Here is a 27,048-nt window from a genome sequence, read left to right as displayed (position 1 = left end):
AAGCAAGAATCTAAAAAACAGGTAAAAGAAATCCTAGATCAGCTAGAATACCAGGGGGTGATTGAAACTTGCACCTCACAAATGAACAACCCTTTGTTTCCGGTCTCCAAACCAGACAATTCATATCGTCTAGTTTTCGATTACCGACACCTTAACTCATGTTGCAAAACTTTTGCAGTGCAAAACTCGCATAGTGCTGCACTAATGAATAACATAGTGCGCAAAAAATACAAAACAACATTAGACATTTCTAATGGATTCTTTTGTCAAAACATAGCACCAGAGAGCAGATATTTGTCTGCGTTCTCAATAAATGGCACTCAAAAGCAATTCTGTCGGTTAGCCCAGGGGTACAAGAACAGCCCGGGGGTATTCTCAGCGAGAGTAACAGAATTACTACAAACATATGACGACGAAGCATTATCGTATGTCGACGACATATACCTAACAGATGATGACTTGGAGACTCACTTGAAGAGAGTGAAAACCATAATACTTGGGTTCGCAGCAGAGGGTTCCAAATTCAACTTTAAAAAATCCAGAATTGCCCATCTGACAGTCCTGTTCTTAGGATACGAATTATCAAGTGAAGGCAAAAGCCTGGCAGACAATTTTCTAGAGAAATGTGCCGTACTCCAAGCACCTAGAACACTAAAAAACCTACAGTCAATTCTAGGCTTCCTAAATTTCGGAAGAACATACATTGCAAATTACGCAGAAAGGGTCAAACCCCTTTATGATCTAATAAAACCAGATTTTAAAAGAACCAATTGGACTCAAATACACACAGAAATTTTGAGATCCTTACAAACAGACATGCTAATTAAAACAAAATTAGAAACACGCAATCTTGTGATTCGAGTCATCCCAGGGAGATGAGGATTCACATACCTGACCTCTAATGAGGGAGACAAGGTACCAATTGCATTCAAATCACACTTGTACACAGAAGCTGAAAAGAAATTCAGCATTGAAGAAAAAATTGTTCATGCAGTTCAAACCGCAATAGCTAGAGAAAAAGATCAAGCTGACGGTAGACATATCACAGTCAGAACAGCAGAACCAGCCTTTGAGGCATTAACAACCCCATGTAATTTACCAACAACGACATTGAATCCGGAATGGATACAATGGGTGAATTCAATCACAACGGACAAAGTATACTACTACTTTGATCCAGAACTAGAGGAATTAAAAAATCTAGAATATGAAAGAACATTCCCTCATCCAATCGACATTCTGCCCTTACGACACTACGCTTGTGTATTCTATACAGACGGACATGCTCAACCCTCCGTTTGGGGAGAACAAGCATACAACCCCACATGTGAGATTACAAAAGAAGTGTGGCGCGGAGGTAAACTAAAACCTCTATTAACAAAAACACACTCAGTAGAAACTAATTCAGAACAACAGACTGAAATAATAGCATTGAAAATGGCGCTAGATAATGCGGATCGTGAATTCCCGACACTTATAGTGTCCGATTCATATTACTGCGTCAAATCATATAACAACGATTTGCAGACATGGATTCAAAACGGTCACAAAGATGACACAGATGCAACAATAAAGCAGAAACTGCTCTGGGAACAAATAGCTCTTTTACAAAAAGAACTACCAAAGACTCACGTGACACACTCACTGAGTCATCAGCGTGATGGCGTTCACGTTGCAGGGAATTCATTGGCTGAAACAGCCACAGCGGTAGCAACTAATTCGGCTTCCGTAGTTCGAAAAAAGCGTACATTAAAATACATTGACGGTGAAACAGTGCTGGCGGTGAAAACGTCATTAAAAGGCGACTGCTCAGCACTACCGATCAACTATCCACTCAATTATACATACATAATCGATGCAAACTCCGTCCCTTTTGCTCGAATCCCTGGAGTGGGGGATAGAGTGATTCCAAACATGGACAGGAGAAACTTGTTAATCGCAGACGCACATATGGGCGAGGGTCTCAGACACCTCAAACTAAAAGATTCTCTGGAAGATTTACAATCAAGGTACTGGTGGCCAGGCATGAGCCTGCATCACACCATGTTTGTAAAAAACTGCCCAAACTGCAACAGAAATCGCAGTGGTGAGAGAAACGGTGTAATACCGTGTCGTTTCACTCCAGAAAAAATCAACAGTAAAAAGCAAGGCTTGCGATTAACATATACAGGCTAGTTTCCACTTATAATGTAGATCACCAGCACTCGGCTGACGTCTGGACTGTTATACAAAGATTTGCGAGTCTAAATGGCATATACGCTAAGAGCATGCTACGTTTGATCATTGTTTTCACTCTAGCCTTCCAGCCTGAGGGGAAACATGGCCAAATGAGCATAGCACAGCGGGAATCTTCTCACTTCCTTCCTGAGGGATACGGGATGGTGTAAAGAAAAAACCAAGGCACAAAGCAATCTATAACGGAAAGGATATTAGGTTCGGGAGCTGGGTGGGTCAAACATCTAATAAGTGTCCAACGTAGTCTAAATAACTTGCCAAGAAATTCTCTGAAGGGATTCAGTCCGTACGAATTATTATTTGGAACTAGGATGTTCATCTCTGACCTTGACAGTCAAACTTCAGTGGTGAAGGAAAAAAGCTTTGATATCAAAGACCGTTTGGCTATTTTACAGGACTTAAATGAAACAAGAAAAGACCTGAGCAACATAAAGTTGAAACAACAGCCAACAACCACTGAAGAACCACCACCTGTCCCAGCAAGACCTGTCTAGATTCCAAAAGTCGGGGATCTAGTCAGAGAAAAGATCGCGGTAAAGAAGGAATTTGGGCCTTCTTACAGAAAAGCAGTTCCTGTCTTGTCTGTCAACGGGACAAGATCAGTTGTACTACCGCCGCTTGCTGGTAAAAAGGAGAACCGAGTTGTATCCATCGACCTGGTAAAACCACAATCATGTGGCCGATAACAAATAGTAGGCCAAGTGGACTCCCCATAGGTAGCAGAACACCAAGGTTTGCTACCAGTACAGAGGTCCTAACAAAGAGGCTAATCACATTCGAAACGCCTACAGAAGAACAACAAGGACTATGCAACAATGCAATGGAACTTAGACCTCTGAAAACCCAAATAAAAACATTTAGCAGAGACACACCAACCTATAATGAAGTACCAAATGATAATGCAAGGAACATTAATCCTGAAGCAATTGGAACTATTGACAGAACTGCATCCGGCTACTTCATAAACTTCGATGATTCCTCTGAAGGCTTCAGTGAATCAAAGACACAGCCATCATCAAAAACCTTTAAAGATAAAGCTAAAGAACTTTTGAAACAACTGAAAGAAACATATCTAATTTCTCCATGGATTGAATTTTGGGTGGGTTTTGGTGCATTTATCCTCATACTTTGGCTCATCATGATACTAACTTTGGGACGCTTCATTGAGGGAAAATATGCTAAAATGGACACAGCAAGTCAGAAAATCAACTTGATCCTCAAACCACACACATCTTCACACGTCGAGAAAAGAGAACCTTCTTCAGTCAACTTCACAGCCAATCCTATACCGGGTGGGGTAGCATGGGACAACACTGACTACGAAATCTATGGTCCGGTTGAAATCCTGAAATATCCACACCAAATTAAGATCTCATTGAGTGACTTTGTAAAACCAAGCTCATTTGCTGATGATTGGGACTTCGAAAGCATTAATAATATGATGTCTGACTTACTAATGTCTGCTAAATTTACCAAACATGATTATTTGCAGGGTTCTACTAAATTATGATAGTATGTATTGCTACAACCACTATGGTAACCATTTTTTACATAGATCTGCACAACCTAGAAATGTTTTAAATTATAATCAATGGGAACATTGTGCAACCCCTCCAAAAGGAAGCTCAAGAACCATTTACGACAAATATTCATACTTTTCAGGTTTTAACATAAGTAATGCTGAAACATTTTATTTCAAATTGTCAAACAAGACAGGGACGAAGACCATTATAACAAACACAAAATTGATATATTCAGACTCATTCTTAGAATCTTTGTTTAGAGCCTTGTGGAAAAGTAAATTTTGCCATGTTCTGTGTCCCTACGTGTCCTCCATCTTATGTTATGTGTGCATGATTAAATATGCATATGTATCCCCCATGTTTGATTAAAGACGCAATTACAGTTGTGTCCATCACTAGTATGCCAGTTTCCAGTTCTCGTGAAAGCTACGAGTATCAGGCCTATGTAAAGTTACATTGCCACGTTTCTCAGTGTGCACGTTATTTTATTGTAAAGTCCCCGTTTCTAGGCCTCAAAAGGGCCCGGACACCAGATTCAGCTCCTGTCTTCTGAGTCCTCGCTGAGGAGCGATACAGCCCCCACCTGTATCCCTGACCCTTCACTTACTTCCTGCCTCACAGTGCCCGGCTCAGCCTGGCTCTGCCTCTGAGTCTGCCAAGAGTATGTTATGATTCTAGTTATCAGTCCAGCCCTCCTTCTCTGCATTCCTAAGCTACTGAATCGCATCAATAGTTTCCGTCATTGTCTAGCCTTTACGTCTCCATGTAAGAGAAATACTGCATTTAATGGTCATTTAATATTCTTCAACACGCACTACATGTAGAATAATGCATGCTCCAGTCTTAGAGTCTGTTAGCCTTTACCCCGATAACTTTTGGATTCTATCAACATGTTCTCTAAACATTAGATACTAGATACTGTTTAGGTACATGTCGCCCTGACTCTCCAAGACTTCAGTCTCTGCTCCTAGCACAGAGTTCATAGCCCCCAGCTTCTCCTAGTGACACGTCATTGTCAGTTTGCGCGCACCATTAGGTTAGAGGTCCCGGCTCCTTAGGTAGCCCCCTCCATGTTTCCGCCCCATTTATGACATATTCTGTTACGTTTACATCACATGTCTATGTATACGCCCCTGTTACACCCACTTTTATGCCTTATCTTTCGCGACTGCTATTGACCACACCCACTGCTCCGCCTACTGTAATTCATTGTAATGTAACTGTTTTAGTATATATATTTGTGCACTGTTATTAAATGTTACGCCGATTCTGATCCTGCCCCCGGCAGCGCTGCCATCCTGTTCCCGTGCAGGTTGTCCTGTTCCTGTCCTTTATGCTGTATTAAACCTGCAAACTCCTACTACCTCGAATCTTGACTCTTATTTATTGAGCTATCTGTTATTGCTATGTCCAGTAAAACTTAGATCCGGTATTATTTATTTATATACCACATAATGGCGCCCGAACAGGGACTTGCCCTTTCCCCACGCGCCGGTGAAGCCACGCCGGCCCCCTGACCCTCTGCAGCCGTGACGGAACCATACCGTGCACGTGCAGATATTTCTGCTTCAAGTATCCCTCAGGCCCACGGAGGAGACGGAGGTGGCGGTCCAGCATCCAGACGAGGCGGTGGAGGAACGCGGCGAGTCCCGACCAGAGCCCAAGCCGAGAGTCCAAGGTCCGAGGTATCCGGAGGCCCACCCGTAACAGAAGTCCGAAGTTCGTCCGTCCGGCGTCGAAGCAGTCCAGTCCAGTCCGAGGCCTTCCGTTCTTGCTGCCCGGTGAGTACCATTGCTGGGGTAGTATCTAGACAGGGTCAATCTAATTGACTCTGGTCCGTGGGTTGGTGGTACACAGACCCAAAACGAAGTGTCCACTTCGGTGGATGCGGGTCCTGACGTGTCTCTTTATGAGACCGGTAAGTTTCGTACTGTTTTAGCAGTGCATCTAGTTTCTGTTCTAGTCAGTTCTGTTTCTCGAGAAAATTCATGTATTCTGTTTTCAGTATTCCAGGTAGTATTCTGTTCGAACTGTTATTTTAAATGTTCTGCACGTATTTTAATGTCGTGGTATGAATGTGGAGTAATTATCGTGTTCAGTCATGCCCTTATTTTCTAAACTACGTCAGTTAAAAACCAGAAAAGGTCTGCTAGAAGCAGCAGTTCCTGTCCCGCCTAGGAACAGTCCAGGTCATTTTATGTATCAAAAGCATGGCATAAGTGCCATATTATATCTAGATTTATGGGTAGAGTATACCAAAGAGGTAGAGGAAAAGTATAGATGGCCCGTATCAGGTACGTGGGATGCCGAGTGCATCATGAGAGTAGAAGAAGCATTATGGAAAAAGAAAGCCAGACAGTCACAGAAAGACGCCATCGAGTTATGGCGCAAAGAATCTCATAAAAGAACCGAAAAAGAAATCAGAAAGTCAGAACTAAGTAGAGAATCTTTGGAACGAGCCCAAGAAAGGGAACTAATCGAGATAGGTGAACGAGTCAAAACCGAACAGTCAGACAGACAGAGGCATGCCCTTATTAAGGGTATGTATCCTCTTCTTGCCGAGGGCTTGCCAAAAGCGACCCCGGAGGCATCCAGTAATTTTCCGCCACCATTAGTTCCGACCAAGCTACGTCACAAACCGACCGCAGCTGATATTTTCATCTCGTCCTATTTGGACGACACAGTCCCAGAATATGCAAATCCTGTTCCGCCAGCTCCTGTAAATAATGTAAATCCTGCTCCTCCAGTCACCGGAGTACCCGCTACGGTACCCCCGGTCCAGCCTACATTACAATTTCCCACTCTGCCAGCACGAAGAGTATCAGTCGATGATTCCAGTTTAGGGGCCGCAGGAGGAGGTCCTCCTGGTACCCCGCCGCCACACCAACGTAGAACGTTGGCCGAGTTACATGAATGTGCGTTACAGCGTACGCCCAAATATAAGTCCGTTGCAGACATCCGACGAGCTCTCACTGAATGCCGCTATGATCCAGTTGCAGGTGATGATAGTACAGTAATATATTCCATCCGTGTAAGACGGGTGACCGGGTATTTAGACACCCTACCAGATATGAAAGGAGATCTAGACCGAATATATCGTTTCATCCGTACAGGGGATGATCCAGAAAGTATTGGCGAAGCCATGTCTCAAAGGAAAGCTGAGATCCAGCTCATGATATTAAAGTTTCTGATTAATTGTCTAATAAGAGAACAAGATTCCCCGACTAAAGATCCGGCCGAAATGAAAATCCTGACAAGGTGGAGTGATAATATAGCCGAGGGTAAACACAAGACTATCAGTAGTATAGAGAGTATGTACAAGAAAATTCGTAAGGAAATACTAAAGTTACACGAACAACGTAAAGCAGCACAAGTAAGCGAGAAAGAAAATGACTCTACCGAAGAGGTAGACGACGAGAATCCCACTAGAATAGCGTATGTAGGAAAATCTAGATTTCCAGATCGCCATTTGCGCCTAGAACACAAGTCAGTTTTACATCATCCAGCACCAGAACAAGGTTCTCTGGAACAAGTATTTCAAGCTACCGATCACATTCTGAAATCACGAATCGGTTATAGTGAGTTAAGTACTATGCATGAACAAGAACTAGCCCGATCAGCAGTCCGATGGATTACTGATTCTACCACTTTTCCAGATGAAATAGTGGCACAAATGTTTCTGAAATTGCCCCCAGCCGAGCAACGACTGGTGGGTATGTATATGATCCAGCACCTCATTACTCTGTATGAGGGTCAACATTCTGATCCAGGTCCGTTACACGATGTCCTGAACGAGTTACTCCAGTATAGATGGAAAGGTTTAGGTACCGATTTAATTAGTGTCATTCTAGAACAGCGCCACAAATATAGAACGTTTTTGAACCCGCATTTTGTTCATGTCTCACCTCCAGAAAGTAAACCCTTTTACATAGATAGACAGAATCCGTTACGAGAAGTACACCCAGTTAGGACAACAGATGGTGAAATGCAATGAGTGTTTGTTTACACTCCGATTACAAAGATGGAACTCTTAGAGATGAAGAAATTAATTCCCTGTCATGACAAAGATCCAGCAGGGTTCCACCGAGAATTAAAAGACATGCTCCGTATGGGAGAATACACGTATCCAGATATAATTAAAATGTTAAAGGTCCTGTTGCCCGCAGGGGTATACGAGAAACTCAAGGAAAAAGATTGGGAGGTGGGAGAGAAAAAGATCGATTGGGCAGTCCTAGAAGCCGAAGATAAGATACGAGTACCAGGTACCGGTCTAGGAGAGAAATGTAAAGAATTACCAGAACTGTTAATACAAGTTTTGCCAAGATTATTAGCCACTAAAAAGGAAGACTGGGATGCAATCTCAGCCTGTAAACAGAAACAAGACGAAGACACTAGTGATTTTTATTCTAGATTCGAGAAATGCTTTAGTATCAACAGTGGCCTCAAGACAAGTAGCGAGTCATACCCTCATCTTTTTGTTACTAAATTAGTCGAGAATTCAAGTCCACAAGTTAAGAATCGAGTTTTGAAAGTCGAAAGAACCTGGCAAGCTAATACCCCGTCCCAGATGTTACAGATGCTTCAATACCACCAGAATAGAATCAGAGAAGAACAAGATCACGAAAGGAAACGTATGAAAGACACGAAAATGAAAGTACTGGTTGCACAATCTGTTCCTCAAGACAGTCAGAAGAGGGGTACGAATCAAGCCAGTCATCCTGCAGTTCCCGTTAAAGGGACCTGCAATTATTGTAAACAGCCAGGTCATTTTATAAACGAGTGTGCAGTTCTGAAACACAATATAGCTACCGGTAAGACTAAAGAAAGACCACGTCCGCCTAGACAAGAACAAGTTTCACAGACTTCTCAGCCACAGAATGCACAACAGACAGTTCCAGCACCGCAGCCTATTGCTGCAACACAGCATGTTACACAGCAGATGTACCAGTATGCACAGTCCGAGTATCCAGAGTATCAGCCATATTCATGAAACAGCCTAGAGAGGGAGGTAGGCTTGCCTCTCATCGAGATACCTGTAGATCAAGAGGGTCCCTATGTTCATAGTCAAGTATTAGGGAAAGACAGAAAGTTTTTGATTGATACAGGGGCAAGTAGGACCACCATCAGTCACGCCGAAGTTCCAGGGGCTCCGCTCTCAGGCTCTAGAAATGTTTCCCTTGGATTTTCAGGAAAGCCTATTGTAAACGAGATATCTAAGCCAGTTACTCTAGAAGTAGGTCCATTGTCCCGCACTACTGATCTGTTACTTACGAAATCATGTCCAGAAAATTTGTTAGGTATTAAAACACTGAAAGAATTAGGTGCAGTTATTTGCTGTTCCCCCGAGGGAATACGACGGTTCCTACGTGACTTCAAGGGTCACTATGTATTACGAGATTTTGATCCGAGATTGTCTAATGTTCCGCAGCATCTATGGGCACAAGGTCCAACTGATGTTGGCTTCATGCAAATCACACCCCATCGTGTGACTCTCAAGCCAGGTGTAGTGTTACCACGAATCAGACAGTACAGATTGCCACCTGAGGCTGTAGCAGCCTTATCCAAAATTATTGACGAGCTCATCGCTCAAAGAGTAGTTGTAGAAACTGACTCCAATGTATGTAATTCTCCGATCATTCCAGTCATGAAACGTACTGATCCAAATGCACCCCCAGTATATCGATTAGTGATTGACCTTCGAGAGCTTAACAAATGTATTATTCCCCAGTACCCAGTTGTCCCAGATATCTCTTCCCTATTGACAGCCATTGATTCTGAAGCCTCATTTTTTTCAGTCATAGACCTCAAGAACGCATTTTTTAGTGTCCCCATTCATCCAGACAGCCAGTTCCTTTTCGGATTTTGTTTAAATGGAAGGAGCTATATGTTTACACGAGCTCCTCAAGGTTTCACAGAAAGTCCTAGTATTTACAGTCAAGCACTTAAGAGACAACTAGACAATATTCACATGCCAACTGACACTGCCCTGCTCCAGTATGTCGATGATCTACTGATCACAGCCCGTTCTGAACGTGCTTGCGAGCGAGCATCCCTTACAGTCTTGTATTTCCTAGCAGAGATGGGGAACAAGGTGTCCCCTTCGAAGCTTCAATTCTGTGTCCAGCAAGTGATCTACTTAGGCCACTTACTGTCCAAGAGGGGTAGGCAGTTGACACCCGACCGTATCCAGCTAATAGCGAGTCTTCCTCAGCCCAAGACACAGAAGGAGGTACGTGCTTTTATCGGCCTTACTTCTTATTGCAGACAATGGATTCCTCAGTATGCATTTCTAGCTAAACCACTGATACAGTTAACGACACAGGAGGCAGCTGTATCGACTGTCCTCCCTTGGACATCTGAACATACACTTAGTTTCAATGAGTTAAAGAAAGCTTTATGTCAAGCACCTGTTCTAGCTACACCGAACTACAGTAAGCCTTTTACACTTTTCGTCACAGAACGGGAAGGTACAGCATTATCTGTTCTCACACAAGATCAAGCAGGACAATACAAGCCCTGTGCTTATTTTTTGAGCACACTAGATCCTGTAGCCCAGGCTCTGCCTGCGTGCCTCAAGTCAGTTGCAGCCACAGCACTAGCTATCAGACAAAGTGATTCCATAGTATTAGGACATTCCTTGACAGTACAAGTTCCACACTCCGTGGAAGTTCTTTTAAACCGAACACAGACTCAGCACTTGACAATTGCACGTTTAACAGGTTATGAATTGACACTGTTCCAGCCACACATAGAAATCAGACGCTGCAACGTTCTAAATCCTGCTACACTGTTACCGTCAGTTAATTCAAATCCTGCCACACATGACTGTGTGGAAGTAGTTAACACTACGACAAAGCCAAGACAAGATCTGACAGATATTCCATTACCAGATCCCGACCTGACACTTTATGTGGATGGTTCATGTATGAGAACAAGTACAGGAGAACTAGTAGCCGCGTATGCAGTGACTACTGACACTGAAGTTATTGAAACACACCGTATTGACACCTTGTCTGCTCAAGCAGCAGAGCTAGTTGCTCTGACACAAGCCTGCATACACGCCAAGAACCTGAAAGTTAATGTTTACACAGATTCACGTTACGCATTTGGAGTCGTACACGACTTCGGAGTGCTCTGGCAGGAGAGAGGTTTCATGACTTCTCATGGAACCAAGATTCCGCATGGTCTCCTTATTCAAGCTCTGTTAGATGCCATACACTTACCGACATCTATTGCTATCATGAAATGCAAAGCACATACGAAAGTTACTGACACTATTTCCCAAGGTAATGATCTAGCAGATCGCACAGCCAAGCTCACAGCACAGACACCAGACATTCCAGTTAATAAGACACCGACATACACTCCAGATCCGACTACCTGTATGACAGTTAAGGACCCCACTCAAGATGTCATAGATATCCAGTTACATGCTACTCCCGAGGAAATCAAGAAATGGTCCGAACAAGGAGGGGTCCAGACAGATCAGGGATGGGTAACGAAGGGTAAAGCCACATGGTTTCTCCCCGATTCTATGGTTCAAGTCATTATCAATACCGCACATAGTCCAGCACATTTAGGAGAAAAAGCTATGTTAGACAGTATCCAGAACATTTGGTTCAACAAGCATTTACGAGCTGCAGCCAAGCAGAAAGTCCGTACCTGTATGATATGTTGTCAGTTTAACCCAGGTAAAAGTGTTCCGGTGGAACAAGGTGGATTCCAGCCTCCTGACCACCCTTTTGAAGTCCTCCAGATGGATTATATTCAGATGGAGCGATGTCGAGGTTTCAAGTATGTCCTCGTAGTTGTATGAGCTTTGTCCAGGTGGACAGAAGCATATCCAGTCCCAGATTACACAGCCGCGACCACTGCCAAGCAGTTGGTTCGTGAATTCTTCCCCCGTTATGGACTCCCTAGGGTCGTGTATTCAGACAACGGCCAACCATTCTCATCCGAGCTTATGAAACATATTTCCCTGTTGTTAGGGTACCAGTGGAAGTTCCATTGTGTACGCCATCCAGAAGCAGCCGGTCTCGTAGAGAGACATAATCAGACCCTGAAAATCCGAATTGCAAAAGTATGTAAAGAGAAAGGTGTGGACTGGCTAGTAGCTCTGCCAGTTGCCTTGTTTTATATGCGCATGGTCGCACATTCCAGATCAGGTCTGTCCCCTTATGAGGTCGTATTCGGCCGCCCCCCTAACATGTGGGGTACACCTAGACCTCGAAGTATTACCGATGTTTCAAGTAATATGCTGACAGATTACCTAGCTTCCTTAATGTCTGCCCTCAACTCTTGTCGTTCACAGGTTGCTGCCGCATTTCCAGACAATACCGAGGTGGCACCGCATGAAATCGTTCCCGGATCCATGGTTCTTGTCCGGAATTTTGATCGTTCAAGTCCGCTGGAGCCTCGCTGGAAGGAACCCCGACAGGTCCTCCTGGCCACCCGTACTGCCGTCAAGCTGGAAGGCAGGAAGGGCTGGGTCCACCTGTCACATGTGAAAAGATTTTTTGGACTAAAGCCTGTTTCAAAGAACATTCCCGAGGATCTTAAAGACTGCCAAAGTACTATTCTTAAGGACTGTCCCGCAAAAGACATTGCTACGAACCCTTCCCTGTTAGAGAAAACTCCGCAACAGGAGTATAAGCTTAAACTAAGGTCTAGTAAAATAAGTCAGCCAGTTTGATTGTCTAAGTCCTCCCCTAGGTGAAACGGTTAGACCGGTTTCTGACATGTATATAATAGACCCCCACAGAGAGAGAGTTAGTGAGAACTCTAGAAGTTGCACTATTATTTTATGTTTTCTGCTATATTTTAGCATTATGATTTCCTGCACCAGTTATGCATTTTATTTTTGTTTTTCAGTTTCTCATGTAAATAAGTCTGCTAATGTTACAGTAGAGCACACGTTTAGTGATCTGCCTCCTCATGAACTCTCATATCGTCTTGCTATGCGTAATAATTCTTTTGTCCGCATGTTACATTATTCACACCAGATCAGCAATGCCACAAATTGTTGGGTGTGTGGTCGACTCCCCCCTTTCCAGACACCGAAGGGAGTTCTGCCACTCTTTCCTTATCCATTTTCACATAATGGTTCGTGTGGAGCATGGTCCACGTTAACGTCATCCTCAACAGATGTCTTTTCTGAACAGTACATGTTTCCCAGACAAGCAAGGTCTTCCCCACAGAACAGGGTTAGATCTAGAAAATGAAGTTTATAATTTGGGTAATTATTCTTCGAATTTTATGGTCCTGAATGTTCAGTCTGATTCTACTCCAGACTTACCTGCCATGTCAGTACTACCAGTCAAAGGTGAATTATGTGTCCGAAATAATGGTTCCGTACATGTAGGCCATAGTGATTGTACTACTATTGTCAAGTATAGTGACAGTAGGAAATCTATTTTCAAAGCTTCACGTCAATCTTATTTTGTTTGTGGTCAGACCGCATATGTTCGTCTGCCCCTTGATTGGGATGGTACATGTTACATTGCCTTCCTACTGCCACCAGTTTTCCTAGCCCCACCTGACTATCATAGGAATTCCCACCTAGTACATACTAGACACAAGAGAAGTCTCCCGATTGTCGATTATACTGAAACTGCTCTAGAACAATACATAGATATCAATAAAGGTGTCTTCCCCTACTTAGGTACTGTCGTGAATAGTAAACTGATACGTAGATTAACCAGAACACTTGAAGCAGTAGTGATTGAGACTACTTCTGCTCTAGGTAACTTAACCGAAGAACAATCCTTTATGAGAATTGTCGTGCTCCAGAATCGTCTCGTCCTTGACGTCATACTGGCCGATAGGGGCGGGGCATGTAGAGTCATCGGATCTAGTTGCTGCATTTTCATTCCTAATAACGCACCGTCTGTTTATTCAGCTATTACCAGACTCCATAAAATTGCCCATATGTTACACCAAGATCCAGGCACCTGGACATGGTCCGGTTGGTTCTGGAATATAATTTCCGCCTGGGGATGGAAAGTATTGTCATTTCTAGGTATTGCAGTAGCGATCATATTCAGTTGCTGCCTCTGTTTACAATGTGGCCCTGCGATTTGCGGCATTTGTGCTACATCTTGTATTCCTAGTCCCGAGTCCCGTCCTAAATCCCGTTCCAAGAAAATTCGAGACGAGCAAATGATACTGTATGAAATGATAGATGGTATCATGAATATTGATGTTTCCTGATGGAAACGTAGTGACAAGGAGGGAATGTGGAAAAGTAAATTTTGCCATGTTCTGTGTCCCTACGTGTCCTCCATCTTATGTTATGTGTGCATGATTAAATATGCATATGTATCCCCCATGTTTGATTAAAGACGCAATTACAGTTGTGTCCATCACTAGTATGCCAGTTTCCAGTTCTCGTGAAAGCTACGAGTATCAGGCCTATGTAAAGTTACGTTGCCACGTTTCTCAGTGTGCACGTTATTTTATTGTAAAGTCCCCGTTTCTAGGCCTCAAAAGGGCCCGGACACCAGATTCAGCTCCTGTCTTCTGAGTCCTCGCTGAGGAGCGATACAGCCCCCACCTGTATCCCTGACCCTTCACTTACTTCCTGCCTCACAGTGCCCGGCTCAGCCTGGCTCTGCCTCTGAGTCTGCCAAGAGTATGTTATGATTCTAGTTATCAGTCCAGCCCTCCTTCTCTGCATTCCTAAGCTACTGAATCGCATCAATAGTTTCCGTCATTGTCTAGCCTTTACGTCTCCATGTAAGAGAAATACTGCATTTAATGGTCATTTAATATTCTTCAACACGCACTACATGTAGAATAATGCATGCTCCAGTCTTAGAGTCTGTTAGCCTTTACCCCGATAACTTTTGGATTCTATCAACATGTTCTCTAAACATTAGATACTAGATACTGTTTAGGTACATGTCGCCCTGACTCTCCAAGACTTCAGTCTCTGCTCCTAGCACAGAGTTCATAGCCCCCAGCTTCTCCTAGTGACACGTCATTGTCAGTTTGCGCGCACCATTAGGTTAGAGGTCCCGGCTCCTTAGGTAGCCCCCTCCATGTTTCCGCCCCATTTATGACATATTCTGTTACGTTTACATCAGATGTCTATGTATACGCCCCTGTTACACCCACTTTTATGCCTTATCTTTCGCGACTGCTATTGACCACACCCACTGCTCCGCCTACTGTAATTCATTGTAATGTAACTGTTTTAGTATATATATTTGTGCACTGTTATTAAATGTTACGCCGATTCTGATCCTGCCCCCGGCAGCGCTGCCATCCTGTTCCCGTGCAGGTTGTCCTGTTCCTGTCCTTTATGCTGTATTAAACCTGCAAACTCCTACTACCTCGAATCTTGACTCTTATTTATTGAGCTATCTGTTATTGCTATGTCCAGTAAAACTTAGATCCGGTATTATTTATTTATATACCACAGCCTGCATGATCCCAGAACAAATTATATTTTTAAATGACACTGTTCAACAAACCACCTGTCTTGGCCTAGCCAAAATCAAAAACTTAAATAAACCGTCTATTCCAAAACCTACAATGAACAGCAATAGCTCTACGGATGAAGAGATAGACGTAAATTATGTATTAAACTAAAAAAGGACACATCCAGATTGGAAAAAGTGGTTGATCTGGCACACAGATACTAATAACTTTCAAAACAGATTCCTGAACAAAACACAGGGGTTCAAAATGACCAGGCCAGACCCTAGATATCCTCAAAGAAAACACCCAGGGATAATAACCACCTACAGTGTGGGCAAATTATGCCTTCAATGGCTACAAACTTCCACACTGGCAGAAATTAAGCAACACCTAACTTTACTTACTGATGGTGCTGACTTGCGTGATTTCACTATGGGACCACGCAAACAGCGTCAAAAGCGTTTCATAGCAGCCTCTGTATATGCAGCATACAATGAGGCCTGGAAGGTTACTCAAACTGAGACAGCAGAAAGGATACGGGAAATTGACCGTATTAATTTGGAAAAATCACTTTCTGTAGTGGACAATGGGTTAATGACTCTGTCCTCCAGAATTTTTTCTTTGGACAGCATTGTGTCTTCAGCAATCGACATATTATCGCAAGACTTAATGTTATTACAACACGGTCAGTCCCAATTGCGTTCTATTGTACAGCTTGGCTGGACGTTACAAAATCTGCGTTCAGGCTATGTGCCTTGGCGTTTAATCAACACAACGTCACTATTCTATATCTTTAACCTTACTGATAGACAAATCAGTATGGCACAGAAGGGGGCTGATTATACAATCCTGAGCATTGAGAAACTTGAGAGATTACCAGTGACAATGTCAGAACGACCTGTCAGTGAATGGATAATACATGGGATAATAAATATTCCAATATCAACCTTCAGGTTTCAATACTGCCAAAAATATATACAGGCTGGCATGTATGAAAAATTAGGAAAAGGGTACATTAAAACAACATGGAACTTGCCCTATTCACATGCATGTGTCAGTAATAAAGGACAGAAAGTGTTTCTTAGTGGCAATAATTGTGCAATGTCACTAAGCGGTACACTTCTGTGTAACGGAATTAGTTTGCATAGAGCCAGTGAAGGGAACTCAAATAACCTTTCATGTCACCAGCAAGGCGCACCTGCAACAGAGATAGAACCATTCTTTCAAAGACTCTATAATGGGAGTTACATTCTAATTGTAGATCGCAGATGTTGTAGTCTTATGCCCGGGACTCCTTATCTCGTAACTACGACTGCGAAGGTCAAGTGCTGTGGACACTCATTGTTCCCCAGCTCCTTTCCAGACAGGGAGGCAAGGGCATGGCCCAACTTGAAAATTACTTCTATTCGAGTAGATACTTTAAGCAGAATGAAAACAGTGCTTCTTCAGACGCCGACAAGGCTCACGTCATCAAAAGAAACGTATGATCTCCAAGTCGCAAGGACGACTGCAGAGATACATTCATTGTTATCAACTAATTCCCCCATACATTTCGCAGAAATCCTTAATGAAATCTTAAATATTTCTGATACCAATGGAGTCTCAAAAGTATTTAAGACAGTATTTTCGATGGCATTAACACCATTCAAAGCCATACTGGGTATTTTTCCAGATTTCGTCCATTCGATTTTTGGCGGACTTCCCCTCATTTTAGGACTGATTGCAGGAATCCTATTCCTAGTCCTTATATTTCGTTATGGCAAACCATGTCACAGACAGAACACCTGCGACAAGGGAAGAAACAATCCTAGCCATTGGATACCGGGACCGGATATCAAAAATCCTGGGACTATCCCGGCTTGGAGACCTGAACATGACTTGGTTTCTATCATTTCGACCAATGTGGCAACGATGTGTTTTACCTGTATTAAGGTGCCTGCTATGCGGAGAAGAATGCGTGTTAGACACCTGTCTGACGCTACAATCGGATGCGCCAATGGATGCAGAAACATTGTTGAGTCCAACAAAGGCTCATGCTTTGTGCTGCCCTCAACGGCTACCAATCCTGATGACGGCATTCGTGGAAGCTTCACCACTACGATTAAGGGGTAGTGAAGTTCAAGATGAAAGCAGCATCGATCAGGTACGACCTTCTGTCAGAAATCCAAATCAGAATGTCAATGGAGACAATCATGCGCACGAATGCATGGTTACACCTATTTCCGAGTTAGTGGAACTCTCCCAGGAAGCTGTTGACAACTTTTTCGAAAGCCTAAATGATATGATGTTCTCACCAGAGCAGAAATAGAGACTTTTGAGCAAGCTCGTACACGGCGTTCCCTGAATTTGGCCTTCAACTTTAATAATAAAGTCACATGAACAATTTTCCCTCCAGTTCACGGACAGCAGTTTTTTCAGCAGCCCCACAATATTTTTGCATATTTTTCGGGACACTATCTTCTGCTTAAAGTAAGAACTATTCTTAGAGAACTAAGATTTCTAATTTTAGATAGCTTATAGACATTAGCTGCCCGCTGGTATGTTCATAAATATTTTATTCTGTGATGAAATGGTCTCGAACTTTTTTTCTGTATTAAGAGCCATTTCATGTGTAAATTTTCATATACCAAATAGCAATAATGTATACAAATGCGTGCTTACTTTAGCATTATTCTACAGCTTGAGTGCATACTATACATATGACTGCATTTTTCCGTATATTTGATAATTTCAAAATGCATTTATGTATTTTGGGGTGGTAAGGTATACACAATACTCTACAGTATGTTTTACTATGCATAGATTAGTAAATATGTCCATAGTTAGCGTGGAGTGGGTGTGATGTATTCCTATAGGTTCTGTATCGATCCCCCTATTCCTGACCCTATTCTGGTTAGCAAACTAACAAGTTAACTAGCAGTCATCCCATGAGGCAGAAAACCCCCATGATGCAGGAACCGTTATCTGATAAAGCCACACTACGGCACAGGAACGTGTTATCTGATTAGGTCATAACGCTTGCCATCTAATTAGACAAGCGATATTCCTCCAGCCCCTGATAAGGCATACGGAGTTCTCATAACAAATCAAACCTATGACAACCTGGGAAAAACCCTGCGGCCATTGTTTTGATTTCACCGAGAACTTCAGCAAAAGAATGTGCTAACGACCTGGTCGTATGACATCTTTATTGACGTATCTATGTCCATCCTTACGTCAATCTCGGCACCTTAAAGGTATAAATATTACCGATATTGCCCTATGCAAACACACGTGGTGGTGACGAGGACGGAGCAGCCAGACTTGCCGAAGCCCAGAGCAGAGCAGACCCCGCTGGCGCAGCCCCGCCTTCTTGACGCGCTGAGAACGAGCAGCTGCCCATTTCTCTTGCCGAGAAATCCAGCTCCGGCGTTTCCGGGTAGCCCTCGCAGGCAGCCTGGAATATCGAGACCAGAGACGAGAGATACCATCCCTCATTCATCCTAAGATTCCAGGTACAGAACTGAATAACCCCTCGCAGAGAATTCTTTAGTCAGTCACTTGGCAAAAACAAACTTAACTTAAACTGTAACTTTCTATTCCCGCCCACGTATTAGGCTTAGGTCAGGTACACGGGGTAGGCGTATTTAGAAACACCAGTTGAGTACGTTTAGTCAAATGTATATGTGTATGTAATATATTTTATTCATTTTAAACCTTCATATGGCTTAGAAACCATATCAATGTTTTTACAGTATTATTTTATACTTCTGCTTCTAATGTATGCACTTTACTTAACTATAAGTATTGCAATAATATCGATCCATTTCTCTTGTATGAGAAAAGAGACTGATCAATAAATAACATCTTTTATTGAACACGCCCGTCTCTTCCTTTTCTCTACAATCTGATGAGACTAAGAATGCACGTACTGACTGAGTAAAATAAATTGCCTTTTGTTCACACGACTCTCGAGATACACTCTTGATTAGGGGAGAGCAAAGTTGTCATGTTCTATGGTTGTCAGAAACTAAATCCCTTCTTGTCTATCCAGGGAGGTTCAACTCCTCCTTGCCTATTCGAGAAAGATTCTAGTGAACTCTGAGCTAGCTGGCAAACCCAAAACTTTAAGTCTAATATCGACAGTAGTAGACCTAGTTAACGTCTGGTCTAGGCCTATACTATTGAAGGTATTATTCCAATGCGCAGAGCCTATTGGGATAATAGGAACTACACTACAAGTTTTTGGGAAGGTAACCCTAGTGTTAAAGCTGCCAAGGCGTAGGCAGGTCAATAGCAATCTATCATAGGCTCCTGCAGTGTTTAATAAGTATGGTTGTATTCCTGGTTGAGTCAAGAGTAGTTGGTGTGTACTCACTGACGGTTTTACAATGTTGCTAGATAGATTAATGGAATCCAAATAGTCCAGACATAGTGATTTTAAACTATTTCTAGTAACATTGTTCAAGCTGTCAGGGTTAGAGAAATATTCAGGAATGCCTTGCCTCTCTAAAAAATGTTTAACATGGGTCAACCAGGAAATTCGATCAGCCCCATCAAGGGACAGACAATCATTGATCAGGTCCCTGTTCAAGCCAGTAGAAGTGCCAGTCCAAACTTTATGCCACAACAAGATGGGCTACAGTTTAATTAAGTCTAGGAGATAAGGCAACCACAGCTCAGCGTGGCATACGAATGCAGCTGTACTACTGGGTACAGCTAAAAGATATCTCAGGAACCTATTTTCAACTATTTGCAGGCACTCGGCATTGGCATGACCCCAGATGCCTGCTCCATACATGGCAACAGGAATGCATTTGGCTTTATAGATTGTTATTAAATCTGCAACTGGGCACCTCCCCAATTTCCTGGCAAAATTAATTATGGCACCAGTGGCTTTACAAAATAATAACTTCCTGGATTCAATAGCTTTAGACCACAGACCCCTTTTTTCAAATACATTGCCCAAGTAGGAAAAATGAGCTGTGAATTTGAGTTTCCAGTCTTCAATAAAGAATTCACAGGCACTTGGTACTGGGCTTACAGCATTTCATTTTTTTTTTTATTATATTGTCACTGTGGTAAATAAATAATTAATTACCGGATCTATTTTTCAGGATATACAATAACAGATAGCTCAATAAATAAGAGTCAAGATTCGAGGTAGCTGGAGTTTGCAGGTTTTAATACAGCATAAAGGACAGCAACAGGACAACCTGCACGGGAATAGGATGGCAGGGCCCGGCAGCTGCCGGGGCAGGATCTGGGATGAGCGCGCTAACTTTTAATAACAGTGCACAATATTTATAGCTAAACAATTGCATTACAGTTAATACAGTAGGCGTAGCAGTGGGCGGAGTTCGTAGCAGTCGCGAAAGATAAGGCATAAAGTAGGTGTAACAAGAGGCGTGTACATAGACATGTGATGTAAACGTAACAGAATATGTCATGAATGGGGCGGAAACATGGAGGGGGCTACCTAAGGAGCCGGGACCTCTGACCTAGTGGTGCGCGCAAGCTGGCAATGACGTGTTACTAGGAGGAACTGGGGGCTATGACTTCTGCGCTAGAAGAGGAGACTATAGTCTGGAGTGTCAGGGCGACATGTACCTAAACACTATCTAGTATCTGATGTTTAGAGAACATGTTGATAGAATCCAAAAGTTATCAGGGCAAAGGCTAACAGACTCTAAGACTGGTGCATGCATTATTCTACATGTAGTGCGTGTGGAGGAATATTAAATGACCATGAATACAGTATTTCTCTTACATGGAGACGTAAAGGCTAGACCATGACTGAAACTATTGATGCGATTCAGTAGCTTAGGAATGCAGAGAAGGAGGGCTGGACTGATAACTAGAATCATAACATACTCTTGGCAGACTGGCAGGCAGAGCCAGGCCGAGCCGGGCACTGTGAGGCAGGAAGTAAGTGAAGGGTCAGGGATGCAGGTGGGGGCTGTATCGCTCCTCAGCGAGGGTTCAGAAAACAGGAGCTGAATCTGGTGTCCGGGCCCTTTTGAGGCCTAGAAACGGGGACTTTATTCTGAATTAACGTGCACACTGTGAAACGTGGCAACATAGCTTTACATAGGCCTAATACTCGTAGCTTTCACGAGAACTGGAAACTTGACATACTAAAGTTGGACACAACTAGAATTGCGTCTTTAATCGATCATAAGGGAATACATATGCATATTAATCATGCACATATAACATAAGATGGGGAACACGTAGGGACACAGAACATGGCAAAATTTACTTTTCCACATTCCCTCCTTGTCACTACGTTTCCATCAGGAAACATCAATATTCATGATACCATCTATCATTTCATACAGTATCATTTGCTCGTCTCGAATTGTCTTGGAACGGGACTTAGGACTAGGACTTGGAATACAGGATGTAGCACAAATGCCGCAAATCGCAGGGCCACATTGTAAACAGAGGCAGCAACTGAAAACGATCATTACTGCTATACCTAGGAATGACAATACTTTCCATCCCCAGGCAGAAATTATACTCCAGAACCAACCGGACCATGTCCAGGTGCCTGGATTCTGGTGTAACTGATGGGCAATTTTATGAAGTCTGGTTATAGCTGAATAAACAGACGGCGCGTTATTAGGAATGAAAATGCAGCAACTAGATCCGATGACTCTACATGCTCCTCCTCTATCGGCCAGTATGACGTCAAGAACGAGACGATTTTGGAGCACGACAAATCTCATAGCAGATTGCTCTTCGGTTAAGTTACCTAGAGCAGAAGCAGTCTCATTCACTACTGCTTCAAGGGTTCTGGTTAACCTACGGATTAGCTTACTATTCTGGACAGGGCCTATAAAGAAGAAGAATCCTTTATTGAAATCTTGATATTGTTCTAGAGCAGTTTCAGTTTGATCGACAATTGGGGACTCGATCTCCCTTCTATGTCTAATGTGTACTAGATGTGTGTTTCTATGATAATCGGATGGGGCTAGGAAAACTGGTGGCAGTAGGAAGGCAATGTAACAGGTTCCATCCCAATCGAGGGGCAGACGAACATATGCGGTCTGACCACAAACAAAATATGAATGACGTGAGGCTTTGAAAATAGATTTCCCACTGTCACTATACTTGACAATAGTAGTACAATCACTATGTCCTACATGTGCGGAACCATTCTTTCGGACACATAATTCGCCTTTGACTGGTAGTACTGAAATTGCAGGTAAATCTAGAGTAGTATCAGACTGAACATTCAGGACCATAAAATTCGAAGAATAATTACCTAAATTATAAACTTCATTTTCTAGATCTAACCCTGTTCTATGGGTGAGACCTTGCTTGTCTGGAAAACATGTACTATTCAGAAGGGACATATCTGTTGGGGATGACGTTAACGTGGACCATGCTCCACACGAACCATTATGTGAAAACGGATAAGGAAAGAGTGGCAGAACTCCCTTCGGTGTCTGGAAAGGGGGGAGTCGACCACACACCCAACTATTAGTGGCATTGCTGGTCTGGTGTGAATAGTGTAACATACGGATAAACGTATTATTTCTCATAGCAAGACGATAGGATAGCTCGTGAGGAGGCAGATCACTAAATGTGTGCTCTACTGTAGCATTAGAAAACTTATTTACATGAGAAATTGGAAAACATAAATGCAATGCATAACTTGTGCAGGTAACCATCAAACTCAAAAATAGAAGAAAACATAGAATAACGATACATCTGATAGAGTTTTGACTAACTCTCTCACTATGGGGGTCTATCTCATACATGTCAGAAACCTGTCTAACCGTTTCACCCGAGGGGGACTTAGACAATTAAACTGGCTGACTTATTTTACTAGACCGGAGCTTACTTTTATACTCCTGCTGCGGAGTTTCCTCTAACAGGGGAGGTTTGGAATCAAAGTTTGTAGCGGGACAGTCCTTGAGAATAGGGCAGTTTTTAAGATTCTGGCAGTCCTTAAAAATGGAACAGTCCAATGTTTTTATGCGACATCCATGGAATTTCTTGACGTGAGACAGGTGCACCCAGCCTTTGCGGCCTTCCAACTTCACGGCCGTGCGGGTGGTCAGAAGGACTAGTTGAGGGTGTTTCCAGCGGGGCTCCAGCGGACTTGAACGATCAAAGTTCCTAACCAACACGAGGTCGCCTGGAATGACCTCGTGCGGTTTCACTTCAGTATTGTCTGGAAATGCGGCGGCAACCTGTGAACGACAAGAGTGGAGGGCAGACATCAAGGAAGCTAGGTAATCTGTCAGCATATTACTGGAAACATCTGTAATACTTCGGGGTCTAGGTGTACCCCACATGTTCGGGGGGCGGCCGAATACGACCTCATAAGGGGACAGACCTGATCTGGAATGTGCGACCATGCGCATATAAAATAGGGCGACTGGCAGAGCTATTAGCCAGTCTACACCTTTCTCTTTACAAACTTTGGCGATGCGGATTTTTAGTGTCTGGTTATGTCTCTCTACGAGACCTGCTGCTTCAGGATGGCGCACACAATGAAACTTCCACTGGTACCCTAACAGAAGGGAAACATGCTTCATTAACTCAGATGAGAATGGCTGGCCGTTGTCTGAATACACGACCCTAGGGAGTCCATAACGAGGGAAAAATTCACGAACCAGCTGCTTGGCAGTGGTCGCGGCTGTGTAATCTGGAACTGGATATGCCTCTGTCCACCTGGACAAAGCGCATACAACTACAAGGACATACTTGAAACCTCGACATCGCTCCATCTGAATATAATCCATCTGGAGGACTTCAAAAGGGTGGTCAGGAGGCTGGAATCCCCCTTGTTCCACTGGGACACTTTTACCTGGATTGAACTGACAACATATCATACAGGTACGGACTTTCTGCTTGGCTGCAGCTCGTAAGTGTTTGTTAAACCAAAGGTTCTGGATACTGTCTAACATAGCTTTTTCTCCTAAATGTGCAGGACTATGTGCGGTATTAATAATGACTTGAACCATTGAGTCGGGGAGAAACCATGTGGCTTTTCCCTTCGTCAACCATCCCTGATCTGTCTGGACCCCTCCTTGTTCGGACCATTTCTTGATTTCATCGGGAGTAGCATGTGACTGGATATCTATGACATCTTGAGTGGGGTCCTTAACTGTCATACATGTAGTCTGTTCTGGAGTGTGTGTCTGTGTCGTGTTAACTGGAATGTCTGGAGTCTGAGCTGTGAGCTTGGCTGTTCGATCTGCTAGATCATTACCTTGGGAAATAATGTCAGTGACTTTCGTAGGTGCTTTGCACTTCATGATAGCGATAGCTGTCGGTAAATGTATTGCTTCTAACAGAGCTTGAATGAGGAGACCATGCTGAATCTTGGTTCCATGAGAAGTCATAAAACCTCTTTCTTGCCAGAGCACTCCAAAGTCGTGTACGACTCCGAATGCATAACGTGAATCTGTGTAAATATTAACTTTCAGGTTCTTGGCGTGTATGCAGGCTTGAGTCAGAGCGACTAGCTCTGCTGCTTGAGCGGACAGGGTGTCAATACGGTGTGTCTCTATAACTTCAGTGTCAGTAGTCACTGCATACGCGGCTACTAGTTCTCCTGTACTTGTTCTCATACATGAACCATCCACATAAAGTGTCAGGTCTGGATCTGGTAACGGAATATCTGTCAGGTCTTGTCTTGGCTTTGTCATAGTGTTAACAACTTCCACACAGTCATGTGTGGCAGGATTTGAAGAAACTGACGGTAACAGTGTAGCAGGATTTAGAACGTTGCAGCGTCTGATTTCTATGTGTGGCTGGAACAGTGTCAATTCATAACCTGTTAAACGTGCAATTGTCAAGTGTTGGGTCTGTGTTCGGTTTAAAAGAACTTCCACGGAGTGTGGAACTTGTACTGTCAGAGAGTGTCCTAACACTATGGAATCACTTTGTCTGATAGCTAGTGCTGTGGCTGCAACTGACTTGAGGCACGCAGGCAGAGCATGGGCCACTGGATCTAATGTGCTCGAAAAATAAGCACAAGGCTTGTATTGTCCTGCTTGATCTTGTGTGAGAACAGATAATGCTGTACCTTCACGTTCTGTGACAAAAAGTGTAAAAGGCTTACTGTAGTTCGGTGTAGCTAGAACAGGTGCTTGGCATAAAGCTTTCTTTAATTCATTAAAAGCAAGTGTATGTTCAGATGTCCAAGGGAGGACAGTCGATACGGCTGCCTCCTGTGTCGTTAACTGTATCAGTGGCTTGGCTAGAAATGCATACTGAGGAATCCATTGTCTGCAATAGGAAGTGAGGCCGATAAAAGCTCGTACCTCCTTCTGGGTCTTGGGCTGAGGAAGACTCGCTATTAACTGGATACGGTCAGGTGTCAACTGCCTACCCCTCTTGGACAGTAAGTGGCCTAAATAGATCACTTGCTGGACACAGAATTGAAGCTTCGAAGGGGACACCTTGTGCCCCATCTCGGCTAGGAAATACAGAACTGTAAGTGACGCACGCTCGCAGTCACACTCAGAACGGGCTGTGATCAGTAGATCATCGACATACTGGAGCAGGGCAGTGTCAGTTGGCATGTGAATATTGTCTAGTTGTCTTTTAAGTGCTTGACTGTAAATACTAGGACTTTCTGTGAAACCTTGAGGAGCTCGTGTGAATTTATAGCTCCTTCCATTTAAACAGAATCCGAAAAGGAACTGGCTATCTGGATGAATGGGGACACTGAAAAATGCGTTTTTGAGGTCTATGACAGTGAAAAACATAGCTTCAGAATCAATGGCTGTCAATAGGGATGAGATATCTGGAACAACTGGGTACTGGGGAATGATACATTTATTAAGTTCTCGAAGGTCAATCACTAATCGATATACTGGAGGTGCATTTGGATCAGTACGTTTCATGACTGGAATAATAGGAGAATTACATACATTGGAGTCAGATTCTACAACCACTCCTTGAACAATGAGCTCGTCAATAATTTTGGATAAGGCTGCTACAGCCTCAGGTGGCAGTCTGTACTGTCTGATTCGTGGTAACACTACACCTGGTTTGAGAGTCACACGATGTGGTGTGATTTGCATAAAACCAACATCAGTTGGACCTTGTGCCCATAGATGCTGCGGGAAATTCAGTAATCTTGGATCAAAATCACGTAATACATAGTGACCCTTAAAGTCACGTAAAAACAAACGTATTCCTTCTGGGGAGCAGCAAATGACTGCACCTAATTCTTTCAGTGTTTTAATGCCTAACAGATTTTCTGGACATGATTTCGTAAGTAATAGGTCAGTAGTTCGGGACAATGGACCTACTTCTAGAGTAACTAGTTTCGATATCTCGTTTACAATAGGCTTTCCTGAAAATCCAAGGGAAACATTTCTAGAGCCTGAGAGCGGAGCCCCTGGAACCTCGTCATGACTGATAGTAGTCCTACTTGCCCCTGTATCAATCAGAAACTTTCTGTCTTTCCCTAATACTTGACTGTGAACATAGGGACCCTCTTGATCTACAGGTATCTCGATGAGAGGCAAGCCTACCTCCCTCTCTAGGCTGTTTCATGAATACGGCTGATACTCTGGATACTCGGACTGTGCATACTGGTACATTTGCTGTGTAACATGCTGTGTTGCAGCTATAGGCTGCGGTACTGTAACTGTCTGTTGTGCATTCTGTGGTAACTGGGAAGTCTGTGAAACTTGTTCTTGCCTAGGCGGACGTGGTCTTTCTTTAGTCTTACCGGTAGCTATGTTGTGTTTCAGAACTGCACACTCGTTTATAAAATGACCTGGTTGTTTACAATAATTGCAGGTCCCTTTAACGGGAACTGCAGGATGACTGGCTTGATTCGGACCCCTCTTCTGACTGTCTTGAGGAACAGATTGTGCAACTAATACTTTCATTTTCGTGTCTTTCATACGTT

At 43.3% G+C, this 27,048-nt stretch overlaps 1 protein-coding gene across 1 annotated transcript in view; it reads right to left on the bottom strand.

Annotated features, from left to right (window-relative positions):
• LOC144805471 (uncharacterized) overlaps window positions 1–27,048 on the bottom strand; it is a 141,427-nt gene that overhangs the window by 91,549 nt on the left and 22,830 nt on the right. Inside the window, 1 exon segment of the mRNA XM_078672018.1 lies at window positions 17,555–17,568. Coding sequence (XP_078528144.1) covers window positions 17,555–17,568 — 14 coding nt within the window.

The sequence above is a fragment of the Lissotriton helveticus genome (assembly GCF_964261635.1).
Source record: "Lissotriton helveticus chromosome 1_1 unlocalized genomic scaffold, aLisHel1.1 SUPER_1_unloc_11, whole genome shotgun sequence".
Taxonomy (NCBI): domain Eukaryota; kingdom Metazoa; phylum Chordata; class Amphibia; order Caudata; family Salamandridae; genus Lissotriton; species Lissotriton helveticus.
Note: the sequence above shows the minus strand (reverse complement) of the source record. Positions and strands in the feature narration are given on the sequence as shown.